Below are 22,604 nucleotides of genomic sequence, written 5' to 3'. Positions count from 1 at the left end.
ACACGCTGACTCTACATCCCGATTACACAGGTACCGACAACACCCTCCTCGACGCCAAATTTTCCGTCGAAGAGTTATGCTGGGCTCTCCACGAACTGAACGGCCGTTCCACCCCGGGCTGCGATGACATAACCAACAAGCTCCTGCGAAACTTAGACGACCCCTTGGTTGTGTACCTCACGGGCGCCATCAATGACGTGTGGGGGCGGGGCGAGTTACCCGACGCCTGGAAATTCGACCAGACGATCCTCACTCCAAAACCGGGCTATCGGCAGGGCGCCTGGCATCGATAGCCTTCGCCCTATCTCGCTCACGTCATGCGTGGGTAAGGTGGCCGAGCATGTCGTACTCAACAGATTCGGCTGGTATATCGAAGACCAAGACTGTTTCACATACCACATGATCGGCTTCCGACCGGTCTCTTGACGCAGGATACGATGCTTCTCTTGAAACACCAGATCATAGACGCCGGGGCCGCTTGGGGCACCCGCGCCGTACTCGGCCTCAACCTGGAGAAGGCGTTCGACGACATCGAACACTCGGCAATACTTATGGCGATCGCAGAGCTAGGGCTCGGGCGCCGGTTCTACGAGTTCGTCCGTTCCTTCCTAACCAGTCACAAGGCCGTGCTCCATGCCAGAGACCTCACATCGGAAGAAGTCGAGCTCAGACAGTGTGGCACCCCCCAGGGCTCTGTCCTCTCGCCGATGCTGTTGAAGCTGGTGATGATTGGGCTCTCCGAATGCCTCTCGAAGATACAAGGCCTAAACCATACGGTATATGCGGACGACATCACCATCTGGTGCTCCGCGGGGTCGGACGGCTTTATTGAATCCGCTCTGCAGGAGTCAGTCGAAACCGCCGAGTCCTACCTTGACCACACGGGCCTCAAGTGCTCCTCCGCCAAATCAGAGCTGTTGTTGTACTGTCCAAAACGACAAGGCAAAAGGCCTAAGGGGTGGAAACCCCCGACTGAGCGCGACATCACCGTCTGCACCAGAGACGGTCACTCAATCCCCAGGGTCGACTCCATCCGAGTACTGGGAATGATAATCGAGGCGGGCGGATCAAAGATCCAAACGGTCCAGAAGCTGACGACAAAGACGGACAACGCAATACAACTCGTACGCAGAGTGGCCAACCGTCACCACAGCCTCAAAGAAGACAATCTGCTGCATCTCGTACACGCGTTCGTCCTATGTCACTTTATCTACGTTGCAGTAATGCACAAATGGAAACAATCAGAGCATGACAAGCTCAATACACTCATCTGAAAGGTAGTGAAGCGGGCCCTTGGGGTCCCAATCACCACGCCGATGTATCGACTCCTCGAGCTCAGGGTGCACAATATGCTCAAAGAGATTGCTGAGGCTCAGGAGAGAGCGCAGGTGATACGACTGACGATGACCAAGACCGGCCGTCACATCTTGTGCGAGCTCGGCTACTTCCCACCGAACACCCAGGATACACCAGAGTTTACGCTACTTCCCCGCGAGCTACGCGACCTGATCACGATTGCACCCATTCTGCGAAACGTACATCTGGAACACAATCGAAGCAGGAGCTTAGCCCGGGTGACCGCATTCCTCAAACGCATAAACAAGAAAGCGAACAACGTCGCTTTCATGGACTCCGCCACCTACCGATGCAACCGAGCCTTCGCCGCAGTAGTGGTCTCGTCCTCGCAGCAGACCCTGAACGCTGCCATGGTACTCACACGCGACCCCGAGGTGACAGAGAAAGTGGCCATAGCCCTGGCAATGCTCGACGACAAGCGAAAGACAATATTCAGCGACTCGAGACCGGCCATCAAAGCATACGAGAGAGGAGTCGTCTCTGGCCAGGCATTACGTGTCCTCCCTGGCGCTGATCCGAACACCCTCAAACACCACACCGACATCTGGTTTCTCGTCCACCTGGGTCGGATCCTGGGCGCTCCGCCCAACCTGCACAAGCTGCGCACGCGCTTACCGACCGCACCGTCACTCCCGGGCAACCGCATCTCGATGAGTTGGAGGCGAACAGGGACGCCCCAGTAATATACAATGAAATCCCCAAACGCTTTTACTTGGGACGACATCTCTTTCCGCCCCCACACCCCAAACTAAAACAGGCCGCAGGCACTAATTCTATGCTTGTTACAAACACATACCTATCCCAACCCTGCCACCTTACACATAATCTACCCGGACGTCTACACCGACGATGCGTGCCCCTCGTGTGAGGTCATGGCGACACTCGCATACATGCTTTGGGAGTACAGAAACGCTCCGCCTGACTCTACCTCCGACAAGTGGGAGAAGACAGCTACGAAGCCCGCTCCTACAAGACCAGCAATGGGCCGTCCAGCAGGCTTGTGCAGCAGCCGCCAGGTACTCCCTGTCAGTCCCTGTGTGGGAGGCGCCCACTGCGCGCTGACGTGTGTCCTGCAGGACCTTTATTAAAGTTTGTCCAGTCGAATCCTTCAACCCTGCCTAATGACTCTGGCTGCCACCCAAACTCACCCATTGGAAAGAAATGCTACTCGATCACTGGTGGCCTACCATCACATTCACAAATGCTTATTCATTTTCATATTCACAAAAGCTACTCCATAGCTGATATAGTCGCATGCCATGCTACACTTGTGAAGCATGGCAAGCATGACAATTGACGTTAACATTGGCGTAGCAGCTCGTATGGATGCTTTGGTATGAATATGTAGATGCTACATCATTAAAATGCCAAAGTTTCTCTGACCAGTTTTTATGGTCTTGACTGATTGGTTATTGGTTATTGAAATTTCGGTTATTGCAGCACTCAAAGAACAATCATAACACTTTATTTTCACAATGTTTGCCCATTTTATGTTCAATTATTCAAAATTCCAGACCAATATTAGGGCGCGCAATCTGAAAGTGATATAATTTCACCAGTACCGGAGTTAGTAATTCCTATGAATTTAATATTCGACTGGACACTGACTAATACCGATGGTTTCCCGTCTATCTCATTTCGTGCAGCGTCCAGGTGCGATGCCTGGAACGCCACTGGTGGCGCTCATGATGCTAGCGTTTCAGAAGAACTTCAGTTTGGCCTAGTTGGTGTTTACTGCATATAATATTGACCGCAAATAAAGACGGGGACAGCGGAAAACAACACAAGAAGAACACGGGCGGTAAACACCCGTGTTTTTGTTTTCTCTTCCGCTGTCCGCGTCTTTATTTGCGGTCAATATGATATGCTAGCATTCTCAGATGCTTGGTAGATGCTAAGGCGTTCCTTATGGCCAGCAAGAGTTGCCTTGAGTGCTGCTTCACGCGAACATGCCACACCCATGTATAGTTACAACACTGTTCAAGAAGTCGAAATGCAACACTAATCTCTATTGTGCCTTCTCCATTTTTTGTCATATTTCTTCCCCATTTTCATTTTGCTCAATGCTAAGCAGTCAAAAACCTTTTTGCCGCTCTTCCAAATTATTTCACAAGTTTAATTATGCTGAAAACGATACAGTGGAGTTCCACTGGTATAATCTATAGTTGAGAAATACAAGCATGTTTACTGCACTGAGAGCTGCTTTGTGTGTAATCATTGCAAAACGATGCTTTACCTTACAAAATAAAGTTTAAAAAATTATATTGTCACAGTCGGCAATGTGGGAAGAGGAGGACGATAATGGTGACCTTGAAGACGACGAAGAAGAGTGTAGCATTATCGTTGCTCTACGCTTGCTGGCTCAGCCATTAAAAGCCATCTGTAAATAGACGCACGTTTCTTCCTTCCCATAACATCTTTGTGGACGTGCAGGGTAATCACTTGCACAAGACGGAGCTCCACAGTGGACGTAACCTGGCCGCCATGTCATCCGAAGGAGAGAATTCAACCACGGCCCCGTCGTCGCCACCGACGGTCATCCTGGCCCAGCCTCGCGACCCTGGCATGTTTTCCGGGATCGACAACGTTGACGTCGATGACTGGTTGCAGAATTACAAATGGGTCAGCGCACACAACAGGTGGGATAACATGCTTATGCTGGCCAATATAATATTTTACCTCAAGAAAACGGCACGGGTCTGGTTCGAAACACACGAAGAAGAGATTACGAGTTGGGAACAGTGCAAACAGAAGCTTAGAGATTTGTTCGGCGAGCCCGTCGGCCGCCAACGAGCTGTGAAGAAGGACCTTGGGACCCGTGTACAGACGTCCACTGAATCTTACGTGGCGTATATCCAAGACGTCCTCGCCCTTTGCCGCAATGTGGATAACAATATGGCAGAGGCAGACAAGGTCAGCCACATTTTAATAGGCATCGTGGACAACGCGTTTAACCTGCTTGTTTACAAGCAATGAAATCATTAACGAATGTCGCCGTTTTGAAGACGCGAAGAGTCGCCGCATAGTTCAACAGTTTACGTGTCTACCTAATACCGCAGCCTCATCGACGTGCGAAGACGTTTGTCCACCGCGTGAGCCCACCTCCTGCGAGAACGCCGTACGTATCGTTCGGCGAGAAATCAAAGCAGCGTCTCCTGCCACGCCAGTGACACAGTGCTTTGACGATTCCCAGCCGCTTGTGTCTCTCATTCAGTCGGTAATTTGCCAAGAACTTGCCAATGTGGGTCTTCCGTCCATCTGCTCCGCCAGCCGTCCTGACTTTGCTTCATCTGCTGCCTCTGCCCCTGTTCACCGGAGCCAATACAGTCCATATCCGAACTATCGCAACCCTGCCGAATGGCGCACACATGACGATAGACCCATCTGCTTTTACTGTGGACGTGTGGGCCACATCTCTCGCCACTGTCGAAGTTCCTGGCCATTCCACTCTCGACCAAGCTTTCCCGCCTACCGCCGCTCCCCACTGAATCCTTGCCTGCCATCACTCTCCACCGAGGTTGAAGACACTCCTGACATGCTCAAGCCACTGCGACCAGCCGCTCGCCATCACCACACAGTCGCCGCTCCCATTCTCCCCAGCTGCGTCGCTCTCCATCCCCAGCTTACTGTCGCTGCTCTCTGACGGGAAACTAACTGGGGCAGCTCCTGGAGGTGACGCTGCTCTATAACCCTGGTCCTTTGCACCACAGTGCACCTCGTCAACTGCTCACTGATCGCGGCAGATAATTTCCTGCCAAAGTCATAGACGACCTACTTCGATCATGTGCTACTAAACACAAACTTACTACCGCTTACCATCCTCAAACTAACAGTCTTACCGAACGCCTGAACCGCACATTGATTAACATGTTAGCAATGTATGTTTCCTCCGATCATCGTGACCCGGACATTGCTCTGCCATTTGTCACGTTCGCCTACAATTCCTCGCACCACGACACAGCTGGATATTCACCCTTCTATCTCCTCTTTGGCCATGAGCCGACTTAGCCTTTCGAGACTCTCCTTTCGACCACACTCGACTCGCCGACAGAGTACACTCGGGATGTCATAGCCACAGCGACCCAAGCACGCCAGATTGCCTGCATTCGTCTCTGCTTCACAGACACGCCAGAAATGGCGTTAAGACCAGTGCCATCACGACGTGCACTACGAACCAGGTGCTGTTGTGCTAGTTTGGTATCCAACTCGGCCTGTTGGCCTTTCGGAGAAATTCCTCTTGTGGTACTATGGCCCTTACCACATCCTTCGTCAGGTGACCTCTGTCACATATGAAGTGTCTCCGCTGGATGCCACGGTGCCTTCACCTCTCTCTGACATCATCCACGTCAGCCGCCTCAAACCCCACCTTTCTCAGATCGATGAGCCGCACCAATAAGGTCTTTTCTCCTACGGGGGTGATGTCACAGTTGGCAATGTGGGAAGAGGAGGACGATAATGGTGGCCTTGGAGACGACGAAGAAGAGTGTAGCATTATCGCTGCTCTACGCTTGCTGGCTCAGCCATTAAAAGCCATCTGTAAATAGACGCACGCTTCTTCCTTCCCATAACAATATTATGGGGTTTTATGTGCCAAAATCACAATATGATTATGAGGCATGCCGTAGTGGGGGACTCTGGAAATATGGACTACCTGGGTTCTTTAATGTGCACCTAAATCTAAGTACATGGGTGTTTCTCACATTTCGCCCCCGTCGAAATGCGGCCACCATGGCCGGGATTCAATCCCGCGAAATCGTGCTTAGCAGCCCAACACCATAGCCACTAAGCAACCATGGTGAGTTCCACAAAATAATGTTAACTAAGATGTTTATGTAATACCTTAACAAACATAATACATTAGTAGAACTTCGTTCATACGTTTTATAAAAAAACATGAGAAAGAACGTACTAACCAGGAAAACGTACAATCCAAAGTAACTAAAAAATTTGACAAACTATTGTTGACATCTACGTAATGCAAAGTGTCGCACGGATCTTTGCGGCACGAGACACCGATGTGTGTTGAGCTGGTGGTGGTCCGACAGCTAGACACGCATTTTTTTTGTTATCATATTGCGTGGTGTATTAAGAGGGCGACGGGAAACCGAAATGAAATTGAGCTGGCTGGTGGGTGACGCTGGATGCCACCGAAGCAAAACGTGATGTTTACATCGCACCGCCTGCAGCAGGGAACGGCGGCAAGTTTGGATTATCACCTACTAAAAGCATGCAGTACGCTGCCAATGGCACTATGCACTATGCGCTGTAAAACAGATAGGTGAAGATGCTTATCGCAATAGGATTGACAGTGATAGTTGTGAATGCAGAGTGCGATGACTCCGGGCGAAGATTTGCTGGTACCAAAATAAGAAACTGTGCACGCCGTCATTTTCACGTGAGACGGGCGGCTATATACTATTCTTTATCGTGCGCGCCTCCCACCTTTTCTTGTTCACATGGGATCTAGCGGCCCAAAAACGTAGGCAATCGCAGTCTGCAGCAGGGACGGCATCGCATTTTGGTTGTCGCATATTATTAGCATGCGCTACGCTTCCGACAGCACCATGCAGTGTGAAACAGATAGGCAAATGTGCCTATCGCAATAGGATTGGCAGTGATAGCTGTGAATGCTGCATGCGATAACCCTGGAGAAGATTTGCTGGTACCGAAATGAGAAACTGAGTGTGCGCCGGCGTTTTCACGTGAGATGCGTGGGCGAGTATTGCAGTGAAGCTGCCGTGGCGGGCAGCCACATATTGTTCTCGATCGCACGTGCCTCGCGCATTTTGTTTACATGGGATCTAGCGGCCAGAAAATGTTTCATATGACCGCAGTTTGGCTATGTACTGAACGTTGGTGCGGAAAAATCATGTTTTCTGGGAATGTATGAACCGGTAAAATATGAGCGTAACTCTAATGGGTAATTTTATCTGTTCTTGATTGCAAACGTTGGCACTGGGAAAACGTAGGTAACGGGAACATATCAACGAGGTTCTAATGTAAATGTACAAATGACGGCAGATCTACCAACATGAATTAGGTTGTTAAAACAAAGAAAATAGCTTTGTTGTTAATGTGTTTCTCGATTTAAAGCACTGCCGTGATCATTGGTATTTATTCCAGTGTGGGTTTCTCATTTTGCTATTTACTGCAGCAGTTGTTCTTGGCACGGGAAACATCCGTTCAAGAAATACACTTACATTTTTCACTTTCCTGTGAAGTTTACTAAACCCTATTTATTACAATGTGTTGAAATCTCATTGTATCTTCAAAAGAAGTCCCCAGATCTGTGTATGTATTTGTGGTTAAAGAATTATGCAGAGTGAGGAGCTGTGTCAGCCTGCAACCTTGCACAATCATGTGCAGCTTGCTGCAATTCTGACCAAAACTTTCTCAATACTGTGGAATCATGTGTGAAGCTGGAGGCACAGTGCTCAAGTATCATCATCATCATCATCAGCCTAGTTACGCCCACTGCAGGGCAAAGGCCTCTCCCATACTTCTCCAACTACACCGGTCATGTACTAATTGTGGCCATGTTGTCCCTGCAAACGTCTTAATGTCATCCGCCCACGTAACTTTCTGCCGCCCCCTACTACGCTTTCCTTCCCTTGGAATCCAGTCCGTAACTCTCAATGACCATCGGTTATCTTCCCTCCTCATTACATGTCCGGCCCATGCCCATTTCTTTTTCTTGATTTCAACTAAGATGTCATTTACCTGCGTTTGTTCCCTCACCCAACCTGCTCTTTTCTTATCCTTTAACGTTACACCTATCATTCTTCTTTCCATGGCTCGTTGCGTCGTCCTCAATTTCAGAACCCTTTTCGTAAGCCTCCAGGTTTCTGCCCCGTAGGTGAGTACTGGTAAGACACAGCTGTTATACACTTTCCTCTTGAGGGATAGTGGCAACCTGCAGTTCATGATTTGAGAATGCCTGCCAAACGCACCCCAGCCCATTCTTATTCTTCTGGTTATTTCAGTCTCATGATCCAGATCCGTGGTCACTACCTGCCCTAAGTAGATGTATTCCCTTACCACATCCAGTGCCTCACTACCTATCGTAAACTGCTGTTCTCTTCCGAGACTGTTAAACATTACTTTAGTTTTCTGCAGATTAATTTTCAGACCCACCCTTCTGCTTTGCCTCTCCAGGTCAGTGAGCATGCATTGCAATTGGTCTCCTGAGTTGCTAAGCAAGGCAATATCATCAGCGAATCGCAGGTTGCTAAGGTATTCTCCATCAACTTTTATCCCCAATTCTTCCCACTCCAGGTCTCTGAATACCTCCTGTAAACACGCTATGAATAGCATTGGAGATATCGTATCTCCCTGTCTGACGCCTTTCTTTATTGGGATTTTGTTGCTTTCTTTGTGGAGGATTACGGTGGCTGTGGAACCGCTATAGATAGCTTCCAGTATCTTTACATATGGCTCATCTACACCCTGATTCCGTAGTGCCTCCATGACTGCTGAGGTTTCGACTGAATCAAATGCTTTTTCGTAATCAATGAAGGCTATATATAAGGGTTGGTTATATTCCGCACATTTCTCTATCACCTGATTGATAGTGTGAATATGGTCTATTGTTGAGTAGCCTTTACGGAATCCTGCCTGGTCCTTTGGTTGACAGAAGTCTAAGGTATTCCTGATTCTATTTGCGATTACCTTAGTAAATACTTTGTAGGCAACGGACAGTAAGCTGATCGGTCTATAATTTTTCAAGTCTTTGGCGTCCCCTTTCTTATGGATTAGGATTATGTTAGCGTTCTTCCAAGATTCCGGTACGTTCGAGGTCATGAGGCATTGTGTATATAGGGCGGCCAACCTTTCTAGGACAGTGTTCCCACCATCCTTCAACAAATCTGCTGTTACCTGATCCTCTCCAGCTGCCTTCCCCCTTTGCATAGCTCCCAAGGCGTTCTTTACCTCTTCCGGTGTTACTTGTGGGATTTCAAGTTCCTCTAGACTATTCTCTCTCACCTTATCGTTGTGGGTGTTACTGGTACTGTATAAATCTCTATAAAACTCTTCAGCCACTTGAACTATCTCATCCATATTAGTAACGATATTGCCGGCTTTGTCTCTTAACGCACACATCTGATTCTTGCCTATTCCTAGTTTCTTCTTTACTGCTTTTAGGCTTCCTCCGTTCCTGAGAGCCTGTTCAATTCTATCCATATTATAGTTCCTTATGTCCGCTGTCTTACGCTTGTTGATTAACTTAGAAAGTTCTGCCAGTTCTATTCTAGCTGTAGGGTTAGAGGCTTTCATACATTGGCGTTTCTTGATCAGATCTTTCGTCTCCTGCGATAGCTTACTGGTTTCCTGTTTAACAGCGTTACCACCGACTTCTATTGCGCACTCCTTAATGATGCCCATAAGATTGTCGTTCATTGCTTCAACACTATGGTCCTCTTCCTGGGTTAAAGCCAGGAAGAGGACCTGTTCTGTAGCTTGATCCGGAATTCCTCTAGTTTCCCTCTTACCGCTAACTCATTGATTGGTTTCTTATGTACCAGTTTCTTCCGTTCCCTCCTCAAGTCAAGGCTAATTCGAGTTCTTACCATCCTATGGTCACTGCAGCGCACCTTGCCGAGCACGTCTACATCTTGTATGATGCCAGGGTTCGCACAGAGTATAAAGTCGATTTCGTTTCTAGTCTCACCATTCGGGCTCCTCCACGTCCACTTTCGGCTAACCCGCTTGCGGAAAAAGGTATTCATTATCCGCATATTATTCTGTTCTGCAAACTCTACTAATAACTCTCCTCTGCTATTCCTAGAGCCTATGCCATATTCCCCCACTGACTTGTCTACGGCCTGCTTCTTGCCTACCCTGGCATTGAAATCGCCCATCAGTATACTGTATTTTGTTTTAACTTTACCCATCGCCGATTCCACGTCTTCATAGAAGCTTTCGACTTCCTGGTCATCATGACTAGATGTAGGGGCGTAGACCTGTACAACCTTCATTTTGTACCTCTTATTAAGTTTCACAACAAGACATGCCACCCTCTCGTTAATGCTATAGAATTCCTGTATGTTACCAGCTATGTTCTTATTAATCAGGAATCCGACTCCTAGTTCTCGTCTCTCTGCTAAGCCCCGGTAGCACAAGACGTGCCCGCTTTTTAGCACTGTATATGCTTCTTTTGGCCTCCTAACTTCACTGAGCCCTATTATATCCCATTTACTGCCCTCTAATTCCTCCAATAGCACTGCTAGACTCGCTTCACTAGATAACGTTCTAGCGTTAAACGTTGCCAGGTTCATATTCCAATGGCGGCATATTCCAATGGCGGCCTGTCAAGTATGCTGGCATATAAAACCACCACTGCCGTTATGCCTTTGCCCATGCTTCTGTCAAAATATCTTTATTACAATAGCCATTGTACGGACATTCAAGAAGCATTTGTATAGCTTGTGATGCTGGTGGCACTGGTACCACCTGTGGCTTTGGCACCGTCGTGCTACCATAGTGGTGTCACGCTGACAATTTTCGACCCATTCGTGGACTCCATGTAGTAAGCTAGAATGTCTCCAGAGTCCCGACAGATCCACAGTGCATTTGGATGCCAAAATGACAAGGCAAAGTGGACACACCGTCAAGCACTGTTTAATCAGCTCTGCAGCAGAGCCAGGGCAGCATTGTGCATTCCGCTGCTGGCATGAGTGTTGCATGCACAAACACTAAAATTCCTCTTTTGCAGCTGCATGCATATTGTGAAACGGGCACTGAACTCCAAGCTACAAATGCCAATTGTTTTCTTTCGGTCTCATCTTGTGCCCCATTGAGGTGCGACGCCTGCAGCACTGCTGACAGTGTTCGTCGTCATGCCAGCATTCTGAGATAACTGGTAGCTTCCAGGGCTCTGTTTCTGCTGTACACCAGCAAGTGCCTCGCATGCTGCATCGTGCCAACATGTTGCCCCTGTGTATGGTTAGAACATAGTCCAAGGAGCTTCAGCGCCACGCTAAACCTTGCTAACGCTTTTAACGCTTCGCCCTTTGGTCGAAACTGCGTTTTCTTTTTTTTTGCAATACTTACAAGATGCTTAAAGCCAGAAAACGTGTCATAAAATTCTGTTGGCAGCTTGCACCTGGTGTCTAATCTCTTCCTATCATGTGTTCTCTTGCGCACAGTGTACTGTACTTAAATAGAGGAAGCGATATAACAGGTATGCATGCACTGAGGAACCAAAAGCATGTTACGAGCTCTCAACAGCGTTAAAGCTATTTTCTGTAAATTACCACTCTGAATACTGCCTTTGTAGCTTGCAACAGCCTTGAATAAAGAGTGGTCCGAGTGATTTCCTCACCTTTGACGTTGTGCCATCGCCGCTCTGTAGCCATGGCTTGTCCTGGAAGCTAAAAAGCTGGGTAGAGGGGAACCCCGGGTTTCCAACCAAAGGGGGCATTGACCAAGACAGAGGGTCGCTTGGGTCATGCTTAGATTCCTTCTTTATCAGCAGCGCCAAATCTACAATCTGTGTAACAAAGCAGTAAACAAAGTCAGAAAAAGGAGTAGGGTCAAGGCAAAATTTATTAACAAAAGTAAGACAGGCACTTAATGTTTCCTAAGGTGAGGTTAGTGGAAGGCAAGAAAAGTTGATCACATGAACACTAACGAGTGTGGCCAGAAGAATGTGTCATAAAAGGCAATTTTCTGGAAACAAATTGGCATTGGCTTAAAGACATATCTGCTGCTAAGAGGACAGACATGAATGGAAGACACATACAAGACACATTGACATCCTTAACTGCATTGTCATCAACACGTCTTCCTCTTTGTGTGCTGGCTTCTAAGTTCACATACTACATATCGTGCTTGAGAAAGTGGACAGGAAGATTGTGCCTTGGTAGCTTATTGGTAAAGCAGTGTCTGCATAATGCAGAATATGCGGGTGCGTCTCCCACTTGTGGCAAGTTGTCTGCATGTTCACTTTCATTTCCCTTTTCACCATTAATACAAAGACTTCTCTGCAACTTCAGACACTTTGAGCCTTCTATCTAGCCTCCTATAAGCGGTGCTGGCAGTGGCTATCAACTTGAGCCACTTGTTATGTGCTCGTGTTCGTGATGCCATCGTGGTCAACGTATCCTCATCATTCAAGCTTTACCATCGGGCTCTCACCTCTGATTCTTGAGTATTACCTGTGCTCGAGCCAGGTTGTGCGTACAAGATCTGGGCATCTCAGCTGCAGAACACCGGATAGTGGTTGCCTCAGTAGGAACAGCAATTCAAAAGCAAGTTTGCGATGAGTGTTGATTTCTGGTCACTGGACAGCAATGTGTTCCCTCATCTTTCCTGCCCATGCTTACACGAAACTTTCTCAGCCTTTCTCATCTTATTCAAGCATTGAGGCCTGCTCTTTCATGCTACACATGGAGTTTGAGTACGACATTGCTGTGTCGAACTCCAGGATGGCAGCGTCATCACAGCGACTCGGATGGATGGCCCAGGCTTTTCACACTCACAAAGAAGCTTAGAAGGCGTCAACTTCGTCAAAGTGTGCCAACTGGGACTTTGCATTCTTCAGGGGTTTACTTGAGCAGCTACTGCTACTGTGGTACCATTGGGTGCGGAGAAAGAGGCACATGTTTGCAATGATCAAGCAGTGAGGCAAGCCCGTGCTCTTTCTGACCGTCTTAGCATGCCCAATCTACACAATGAGTCTCCTCAAACTCATCAAGAGAGTCAAAGAGCTGGTCGAGGTGTACCGCCAAAGGGTTGACGCTATTGCTAGCTTCCTGCAAAATGCTTTGCATAACTTCGATTCCCACAGTACATGGGATGTGTATAATTTTGTCTACCTTTCAATAAAAAATAACAGAAGAGACCCCTTATGCTTTCTCATGCTTCGTTGTCTGTTTGCGTCTATGGTTGTAATTAACAAAATATCAAGCCCCTCAGTTCCCTTGCACATGTTACACAAAGGCTTCAAAGATGACATCATATGAACCTTGGAAAACACGGGGAATGCGGGAGATGGAAATTCAAGCGTACGTCGCCTTGAAGAAGGCAAGTCCACTTGTCGAAACGTTGGCTCCTGCATTCACCTTGTTCACGTTTTGCTCATCATCATATGAACCTTGCCACTGAAGACTGGTGGGTTACTCTGCCAAGTCCAACCATGTGCCAGGGTACTTGTCAGTTCCTTTCAAAGCAGTACCACTACCACGACTTCAAAAATTTTACAGTAAACAGATGTCTCTGCCACATTTGGCACTGATCCTGTCTGCTCTTGGTCTGTATCTCAAAACTTCTCACCTCTTGCTACGCCCTTCAGAAAAGCAAGGCACACACCCTCTCCTTCTTTAGTGAGAGCACCTCGTTTCTTACTGACTGTACAGATAGGCCCTTACCCTCGACAGTGTCATAGTGCAAGAGGAAGTCATAAAGTAGCAATGAGGTGAGAGAAGTTAAACAATACCGGTAGCTGTTTGCCGGTAATGATGTGTGATGTAATGAGAATCAGCATGATCGCAAAACGTCAGGACCATGGAAGCAATATTCAGCTGCTTTTAAAAGAGAAGTTATCCTAGCTGCCAAAAGCATCAGCAACTCTGCTGCAAGGCGACACAGTTGCTGTGGTTTCTATTAAGCTTGTGCTCAATGCTTTCCGGTGTCACCTGGCCGAATCCGTGAATCAACTGCTGTGCATATTCGGCACCCAACTCACTGTCATTCGTGGACGCATGATGTCACAGTTGCAACTGCTTGACATTTGCTTAAACAAGCCCTTCAAAGACTGTGTTGAGGGATGCTATATGCAGTGGATAAGGCTGGCAGAGCCTGCAGTGGCAGCACTCAGACGGCTCAAGTGGGCATTTCCAGCTACACTCCGCAAATGAATTACAGACACTTAAGCTAGCATTCCTGAGGAGCTCATAATTAGCATAATCGGAGAGCGATCAGAGAGTAAATCACGACATAATAGCTGTAAACATATAGCCTGTTCAATGATATCTCTAAAGCACATAAACCTGCTAATGGAACAGGGCATGATATTCAAAGGTTTCATTATAATGGTGTAATGCTTAATTTGCGGCAATACACTGGTTAGTGCATATGAAAATCAGTAAAATGCATAGTGGGTAGCCTGTATGAGCATGAGGGTTATGTTTGTGCATGTGTTTCAATTAGAGGCCACAACTTGAAACATTTATTTAGTGGATGACATCATGTGCATCACAAAGAAAAAGTTTTAGAGAGGATGGTGATGCCTGGTGTGAGAACGATGCAGCTGATACAGTAAATGAGTTCAGTGCCAGAGAAATTGCTAAAGTCTGCTGATTCCTTTTATATTATTCTGCCTCAATGGCAGTGAGAGATATAGGTTTCTTATGAAAGCAAGAAACATGAGAATACCACGAGCTCAGCACATGCTACTAGTTTTAAAAATCTCTGTGTTGTAAAAAACGTGCATGAAATTGTGAAAAAGTTATGGCAAATGCAACAGACTTGTTAGAACATACATTAAGTGAAGTTTTCTTCGCTCACTTCAATTAAGCGCTATGTAAGGAGACGCACGATGTGTGCAGTTGTATTTTATTTCCAACTAAATGCAAGAAGCTGTTCACCCATCACAAATGTTTTGACTCATTTGGCTCAGCGGTAACACGCAAGCAATAATACAGTTATTTGCATCCTGCACCTTGCTTTGCAGCATAGCAAATATGCACCTTCTCGGCAAGGTGCTCGGCACTCCTTCTTGGCTTCCAATTCCTCTGTTGTGAGAATACACTACAGCCCCATGACGTAGGTAAATATGCCACATACTATTACCACATAAGTTTTTATATACTGAGTCTTCTACGCTATCCCACCAATGAGACCTATGTGACCCTTCACATACCGACACCCCTGTGTGACTGTGCAACTATGGAGGCCTCTACCATGTGACCCACACGACTGTGGATTACACAGTCTATGAGATCAGCCCACTTTCAATTACATTATCTCTGGCATTGGCCCAGTTTACTCAGTGTGAAAATGAGAACCGAGCTGCCATCCCAAAATGTGGAGACACAGGCAACGAAAGCTTATCATTATGAAAAAGACAAATCACCTGAGCCACAGTTTCGTAGGCCAAGTAACTGAAGATGTCCAAGACAGTTGGAGATAATTTCACATCACTCTCAATGTCCTTCATTAGCCATTCTCGAAACCGTGCTGTCTTGTTTTTTCTGCCTGCAATGGTAGAAGTACAAGCATGAACAGAATTGGCATATCACCATAACTTCTAATGTGGCACATACATATAATAAGACAATATAAAACTTCAAGGGGTCACAAAAGAACCTCTGTGCCACCATATATTAGGAGGATGACATTTGAAGTGCGCGACCATCAAAACCAGTGCTAGTGTTGGTGTGCGGGGCCGAAAAGCGGGAGTGCGAGCATGATTGGTGTGCAGTACCCGCGAGATCGGCTCAAGCGATGAGGCCGACAAGCTAAGCAGAGCGGGACAGCAGGAGAAGCTCTCGCTGGGCACTGCAGATCGAGCAGTGGGCCACGTCCCGACGTCACCGGTCTTGTCCCTGCTGAACAGGACTTCACCCCGGTTTACAGCACTGTCCTCGTACGCTACCCGGTGGATCTTGCTGTGGCTGAGCTTTTCCCTGGCTCCTGACACTTCTGAGACAGGCTATGCTGCGGCGTTCGCTGCCGTGCTGCCTTGTCAAGGCTGGGCTGCACCCCAGCTCCTGTTGTTGCCAAGACAGCTGCCCTACAGCGTTCGTTGTTGTTCCTCACCCGCTGAGGCCAGGCTGTGCCCCGGCTCCCGTCACTGTCGTAGCAACTTGGGGCTGAGTTATGCGCCAGCCACCCCAACGTTGCGGCTCAAATCGACTATTACAATTGGAACTGTGAGTGATGCAGAACCTGAACTGAGATTAGTGACACTAGCAACGCCAACCTGTTTAATGTACCATCTGTATTTAGTTTATGTGTCTAGTCTCATGTCTACCGTCCGTGTATAAATTCATTCCTCTCTGTCTTGGGTGATTCCTTAGTACCATCTGGCTGACCTGTGCCCACACATTTGCCCACACACCATCACATGCATCTGTTCCCCCCTTACATTTTTCTCATGACTCATTTTTATCACCTGTTGCCACGTCTTGCAGTCATGATTATTGTGATCAATAGTATCAAGCAGAGAGCATTGTAACAACACTGACAAGAAAAATGGAAGGTTTTGCGAACTTCAATGCAGAGTGTGGCTGTCCATCACTTTATGACAGAGCAATGATTGCCGGGAAAAACCATAACCAACTATCAGACCTGTTATTGAAATGAAATTGATAGCTATGGTTGGTGAACGTTGTGTGCCGAAGCTGTCAATCATGCTATCATAAAAATAACTTAAATAATTTTTTGGATGAAATGTGAATGCGGTGAGCATGCACAGCAGTAAATTCAACGCAGTTTTCTTCTTTCTTTCTGGTTGCAAATATCAGAGCCCTGTTACTTTTTTTTCTTGTGAAAATTGGGTTCACGATAGATTTAGGTGCACATTCTTTGTTTACGTTGAACAGGTAAAATATGAAAGCATGTTAACTTTCGTTATTGCTAGAAATGTGCTAATTTTTGGTGCTTTGTGCTTTAACATTTATTTCAAGATGTAACAGTCACAACGTATGTCGTAATATTGTCACGGCTCACTTGAGAAAAGAGCGGAGAGCGGTATTTAATCTAAACAATTAGAACAAGCATTCAGTTTAGGCTTCTTCTTCTCTAGCACCGTCGCTTGCACACACGAGGTTGTCGTCCTTGTCGTCAGTGTGGTTGGGCACAGATGGCATCACGGCAATATGTAAAGTTATTGCCTGATCACTGATGTTTTGAATGAATATAGAGCAGTAACAATTGCTCAGACAGTTTTTGAAAATTTCCTCTACGTGCTTTGCTTAGCTCCTGTACATTGCTGTACAGTAATAGGAAGTGTTGCACAATATTGTATAGTAATGAACAAGGGCACTTGCACAGATGATGTCCAAACTGTAAGAGATTAGACTTTTAGTCAAGCCTCAGTCAAAAGTTGGTCTGAAATCAACTATATGCTCTTGTGGGAATGAGAACTCCACAAGATGGGATGGATTGCTCGTAATAATTTGTACATGTGCTGTTGAAATGCTGATGGGTAAAAGCAGTGCACAGTAGCAGAAACAAAGTTTCGCTTGAAATTAGTCAACCACAGTTATCAAAACACCACGCACTCGTGATCAACTACCATTGTTGGAGGCATCGTTAAAACAACAGCCTAGACGTCGGATTGGAAAATCAAATAACCCGAGAGAAACCTTTATATTTTCATTGGCAATGTCATTTAAAGATTGTGTCGCCAAGTCGACCAAAGTGCAAATTTTGTATCGTTTTATTGAGGAACTGCTAGGAGCACTGGAGGCTTGATTCAACGATACCTCCAGTCGAAGTTTTATTTTTCCAGACTCCTCAGTCTGTCAAAAATGGTGAACTTTGACAAATGGTTAATGTTCAGTCATCATTTCAGATGGTGCATGACGATGCTAGTAGAAGAATTCCAATGGAAATGTTTAACAAGGCATAGAAAAGATTTACAGATCAAATTGATCAATTTCTATAGGCTAAATATTGAATGCCCATTATAATTCAGTAACTATGGTGTGCTCATATTTCTGTTCATAAAAAATTCAGTTGCTAGTTAGCGCTGTGCCAATCTTTTCATTTTTGTTGTTTTCATCCTTTCATGCTGTATTTTAGTGTGTGAGCTGGAGAAAGCATGTGGCTGCATAGGCATGTCACAAAACGCGGCCAATCAGTGCAGTAGCTCACTTTTAACTTTAGCTTTTGTTTTTCTTTCTGGCTCGCAGATGTGCTGCTGCTGTAGTTAGTCACACAAGCAATCATGGCTTTGCAGCACGCATCAAGGTCAAGAATCTCGACCAATTCGAAGAAGATATAGGACTACAGTAAGTTTCATGGCAAGTGCAAACTTAAAAAGTGGTTAACGTCAGACCACACAATGTTGAAGACACCCTGTTTAAATCGTTTGTGACTGCCAGCACACTGAATACTCCCATCAATGGTACTGCAATGTTTGCTAAAGCCAACAACATATTTCTTTCTTATTGAAATCTGCAAGAATAAGCTGCTTTTGGGGACCTGTGAGTGTGCCCAAGATCTGGCAGTGTTCGAGTCACATGGCTGCTGAAACATGCATTAATGGTGCAGCATCTGCTGCAGCAGGTGCCGCAGCAGGTGTGCACCTTCTTTGCCCATTATGTTTGCTTGTTTACAACAAAAAAAGTCACAGTTTTGCACGAAAGGTGAAGCATCAATCGGGATAGCAAATTAGCAGACAGCTATACGAAGTAAGGATAGTAGTTTTATCGTCCGTATAAGCTTGTAAGCATTTGCTTACTAAGTAAATTAACAAGCACGGTGTCATGTGTGTACAAGAAAACATAAACACATCTCACTTAATGACCGTGGAAACTCGCTGTCGAAACGCTGGAGTGAGGAAGCGTGGCAGCAGCAGCGAGCGAATTGACCTTTGTGCTGCTTCTTGCTCCAATGCAAACTAAGCGGCGAAAACACAGGGCACACGAAGCTATGAGCCGTAGGCACACCTAGACTCTGCACTCATCGCAGATCGCTTTTGAGATAGGGCCTGTGCGGCCGGACCACACAGCAGGCGCCAAAGTAGAACACCCCTCCCCCCACTGCCTTACACATGATGGAACAGGGCGCACTTCCTCCCCGCTTTCCTCCCTTGTGCACGCAAGACTGAGCTGCCACTGTCGACTCGCCCTCGCACGCTTTTACTCGCATATATGGCATAAGGCACGGCGATGATGTAATCACCCATGGACATTATACAGAACATCACGGCAACGGTGATGCCAATAGTGAGGGCAGAAATGTGCTTGGAGTATACATATAATTGCTATCGCAATAAAAGATCTGATGCATTTGGCTTCGAGCTTTAAACTGTTCTGGCGAGCAGTTCTAAATTCCGCTCAGGCACGCTTCCTCTGGCTCTGATCTATGACAGGCTCCAGGTCCTTGCAATCTGAATTGGAGTGCAGTAGAAATTAGCCAAAGAAACATCAATTGCGATAACAAATTATTAGACAGCCATAATAAGTAATCATAGTAGTTTTATCAGTCTTATAGACCTATAAACATTGGCTTACTAACTAAATTAACAAACGTGGTGTCACATACTCACAGGCAAACATGAACGCATCTCACTCGATGACCACGGACACTCGCTGTCAAAAAGCTGGCGTGAGGAATATGAACTAAGCGCACATGAAGCCATCAGCCCTCGGCACGACAAGACTTTGTTACAACTGCAGATCACTTTCAAGATAGGGCCCACGCGGCTGCACTCAGCCAAGTCATATGCAGGCGCCGTTGGGGAGGAACACTCCCCCTGCTACCTTCCACGTGATGGAAGACGGTGCACTTCCTCCCCACCTTCCCCCCTTGTGCGTGTGAGATCAAGCCCCCATCCTTCTTGGCTTACCTTCGCACACTTTCACTTGCACCCACAGCATAGAGTGCACGGCTACGATGCTATTGCCATAAACTTTATATGGCACATCACGGCGATGGGATGCCGACAACAGAAATTCACCTGAAGTGTCCATAAATTTGCTATCACAATAACAAAAGATGGTATTGCAGCGTATGACCAAATGGATATATGTAGCACCGACTCAGTACTTACAAAAAGATGATGCTCTGGCATTGCTGTACTCCATATATTGGGTTTGATCCATGGTTCTTGTGTGTGCCTCTAATCTCTGCAGAAAGAACGTGAAGTGATAACTGTATTGACACACATTGCCTTTTTTCTATGTATTATTAGATCTAAGCAATTTACCTCAGCATATAAAACATACTAAAAAAAAAAAGAAACACACGGTTTATGCATTCATAATTATACTGCTGGCCTGTAATTTATAGTTATCAAATGTCATGAAAACACATGCTTATACATAGATATCCACAAATGTATACACCAGCACAAATTTAGCTTACATTAATTAGCAATAACAGAGAATGCACTTATGAAGTATCTTTAGTATGGTGCTGTCCAGCATTGACACTTTCATTTTAAAGCAGAACAATAAATGTGCTGTACACATGGCTAAGGGCATGTTTCATGTTGCCATTAAATAATGAGGAAACATCATGGTTAAAAATTTAGGCTATCATGACAACATGATTATCACAAGGTGTGAAACAGGCTCACCGTTACTAGGCTCACATGCCAAAATTATGTTGCATATGCATTCTGGAAAGCAGCAGCCTGTAATTCAGAGCTATGCAATGGTACCAACTGCCTGTAATACTCAAGAGATAGAAAATTGCGATGCCAATGCTAATGCATAGTCGTTCTCCATTTTCCAGAATTTCATCAATGCAGTGATAATATTATATCAAATAATTATTATACTCACAAAATAAAGACTGCTCACTTTAGCGGGCAAATAATTAAGACACAATACATGTTGCACTTTGCAAGACTCTTGTCGACAATGGCAGTAGAGCAATTTTGGCATTTTCTTGCATTCTGCCATGGCAATAAATTTGGCAAGTTATCTTCAGAATTAAGTATCATTTTGCACCAATATCCTGAAGTTAAAGTAACCACAATTTGATTGATAAACTGAGATTGTAGAAAGCCCATTACTGAGGGAGATGAGTGGCTGAAAGAAACTACTAATTGGACTGCACTGGGGTGCACTCTGAAGACAAGGACAGACAAAGGCACGCATATAAACATATGGGAGCACTTATGCTGATGTGTGCACCTTACTCCGTCCTTATTTTCAAAGCGCCACTCAGCATAGTGGTGTGCAATTCCAACTCACTCAAGAAGCAGCTCAATTAATTAGAAAGTGCAAAAATTACATGCACAGAGTATTCAACGGACAAAGCTGTTTGTTCCTACTGTACAACACAAAGATGACGGGCAACAATACATAAATAAGAAAAATTTTGTAATGAACATGCCAGTTACATAGCTACATAGCAACATCTAAAGAAAAATAACTTTTTCATACTCCCTTCAGGCGTAAATTAATTCTGCCCATTCAAAATTTTGTTTAAACCACATTTTTTGCATTTCCATAGTCATGAAAAGTATACACCCGCAGAACAAATTAAGGATTTTCAATTATTCATGGGGTTTATCATATTTACAGAATATGGACTCCATGCCACTATTTTTTACAGGAATGTCAGATATGACCACACAACTGCTCCTTGTCTAGTATGCTTGGAAAGCACCTACACAGCCACTTGAAAAATATGGTCTGTGTAAAATGTTTAAAGAACAATGAAAGAAGTGAACCCACTGCATGATGACATACTGACATCGAAAGCAAACACCCAGGCTTCTATTTCCCAACTAATTTTTCTAAAACACTTTATACTTTACAAATAATATTCAAACTTGTACCACAAATCCAATCAGAACTGTTTCGAGATGTATGCAACACATTTTAAATATCATTATTTTCATCAGTGCTTTCTGCTTTTGATGCACTATTTGGGCATGCACAATTGTGCATATAGCACCTGAAGGGTATATGCAACATGCAAGTACTACAAACGCTTTACTCTAGCAAGAGGTATGAGCCAATGTGTAAGTGTTAAATGTTATTTTTAAACCGACCTTTGCTATATTATTTCACAAAGGCCAGTATAAGTATACTGGCTGTACGTTTAGAAATGCCCATATGGATTTCAGCTACATTAGGTTCTGCTTGTTCACCATGAATGCCGATCAAAGTTATGCAAGACTTGTAATTACCACATGTCACACACCTGATAATTTTGGAAAGCTTGTGAATTCTACAAGCCATGAATTACCCCTACCCATGACAGGTTGATTGCCAATGCATTTTAGGAAGTGCTTGAGCATTTTTCATTAATTGCAGTGAGGGTTAAATCATCATGGCCCTTTTACACCTGTTTCATGCAAATCAAAACATGCAAGCTGAGCTCAACTGATTGATACTTGCCATTTCTCTTTCGTGCTTGACTTCATCAAATATAGACTCGCTGAACACATCTGCCAGCTCTCCTGTTTGATCAATAAATGAAATGAAGTCCCGGCAAATCTTTGTCCGCTTGAACTGAGGTGCACCTTCTAATTTTACATCGGCCACAGCTGCAAGAAATCGAAACAATCATGATGTCAAAGTTTTTTCCTCAACATCTCCACTTGCAAATGGAAAATA

The 22,604-nt window shown here is 45.6% G+C and overlaps 1 protein-coding gene across 2 annotated transcripts in view; it reads right to left on the bottom strand.

Annotated features, from left to right (window-relative positions):
- LOC126522101 (transcription initiation protein SPT3 homolog) overlaps positions 1–22,604 on the bottom strand; it is a 108,600-nt gene that overhangs the window by 10,329 nt on the left and 75,667 nt on the right. For both annotated transcript variants that reach the window (XM_050170885.3, XM_055066191.2), the window contains exons 6-9: positions 22,386–22,534; positions 20,081–20,156; positions 15,431–15,552; positions 11,678–11,845 (exon numbers count right to left, since the gene is read on the bottom strand). In XM_050170885.3, coding sequence (XP_050026842.2) covers positions 11,678–11,845; positions 15,431–15,552; positions 20,081–20,156; positions 22,386–22,534 — 515 coding nt within the window. The remainder of the gene's footprint in view (positions 1–11,677; positions 11,846–15,430; positions 15,553–20,080; positions 20,157–22,385; positions 22,535–22,604) is intronic.

Source organism: Dermacentor andersoni, chromosome 6, assembly GCF_023375885.2.
Source record: "Dermacentor andersoni chromosome 6, qqDerAnde1_hic_scaffold, whole genome shotgun sequence".
NCBI classification, from domain to species: domain Eukaryota; kingdom Metazoa; phylum Arthropoda; class Arachnida; order Ixodida; family Ixodidae; genus Dermacentor; species Dermacentor andersoni.
This window is presented reverse-complemented; position numbering and strand designations above follow the sequence as displayed.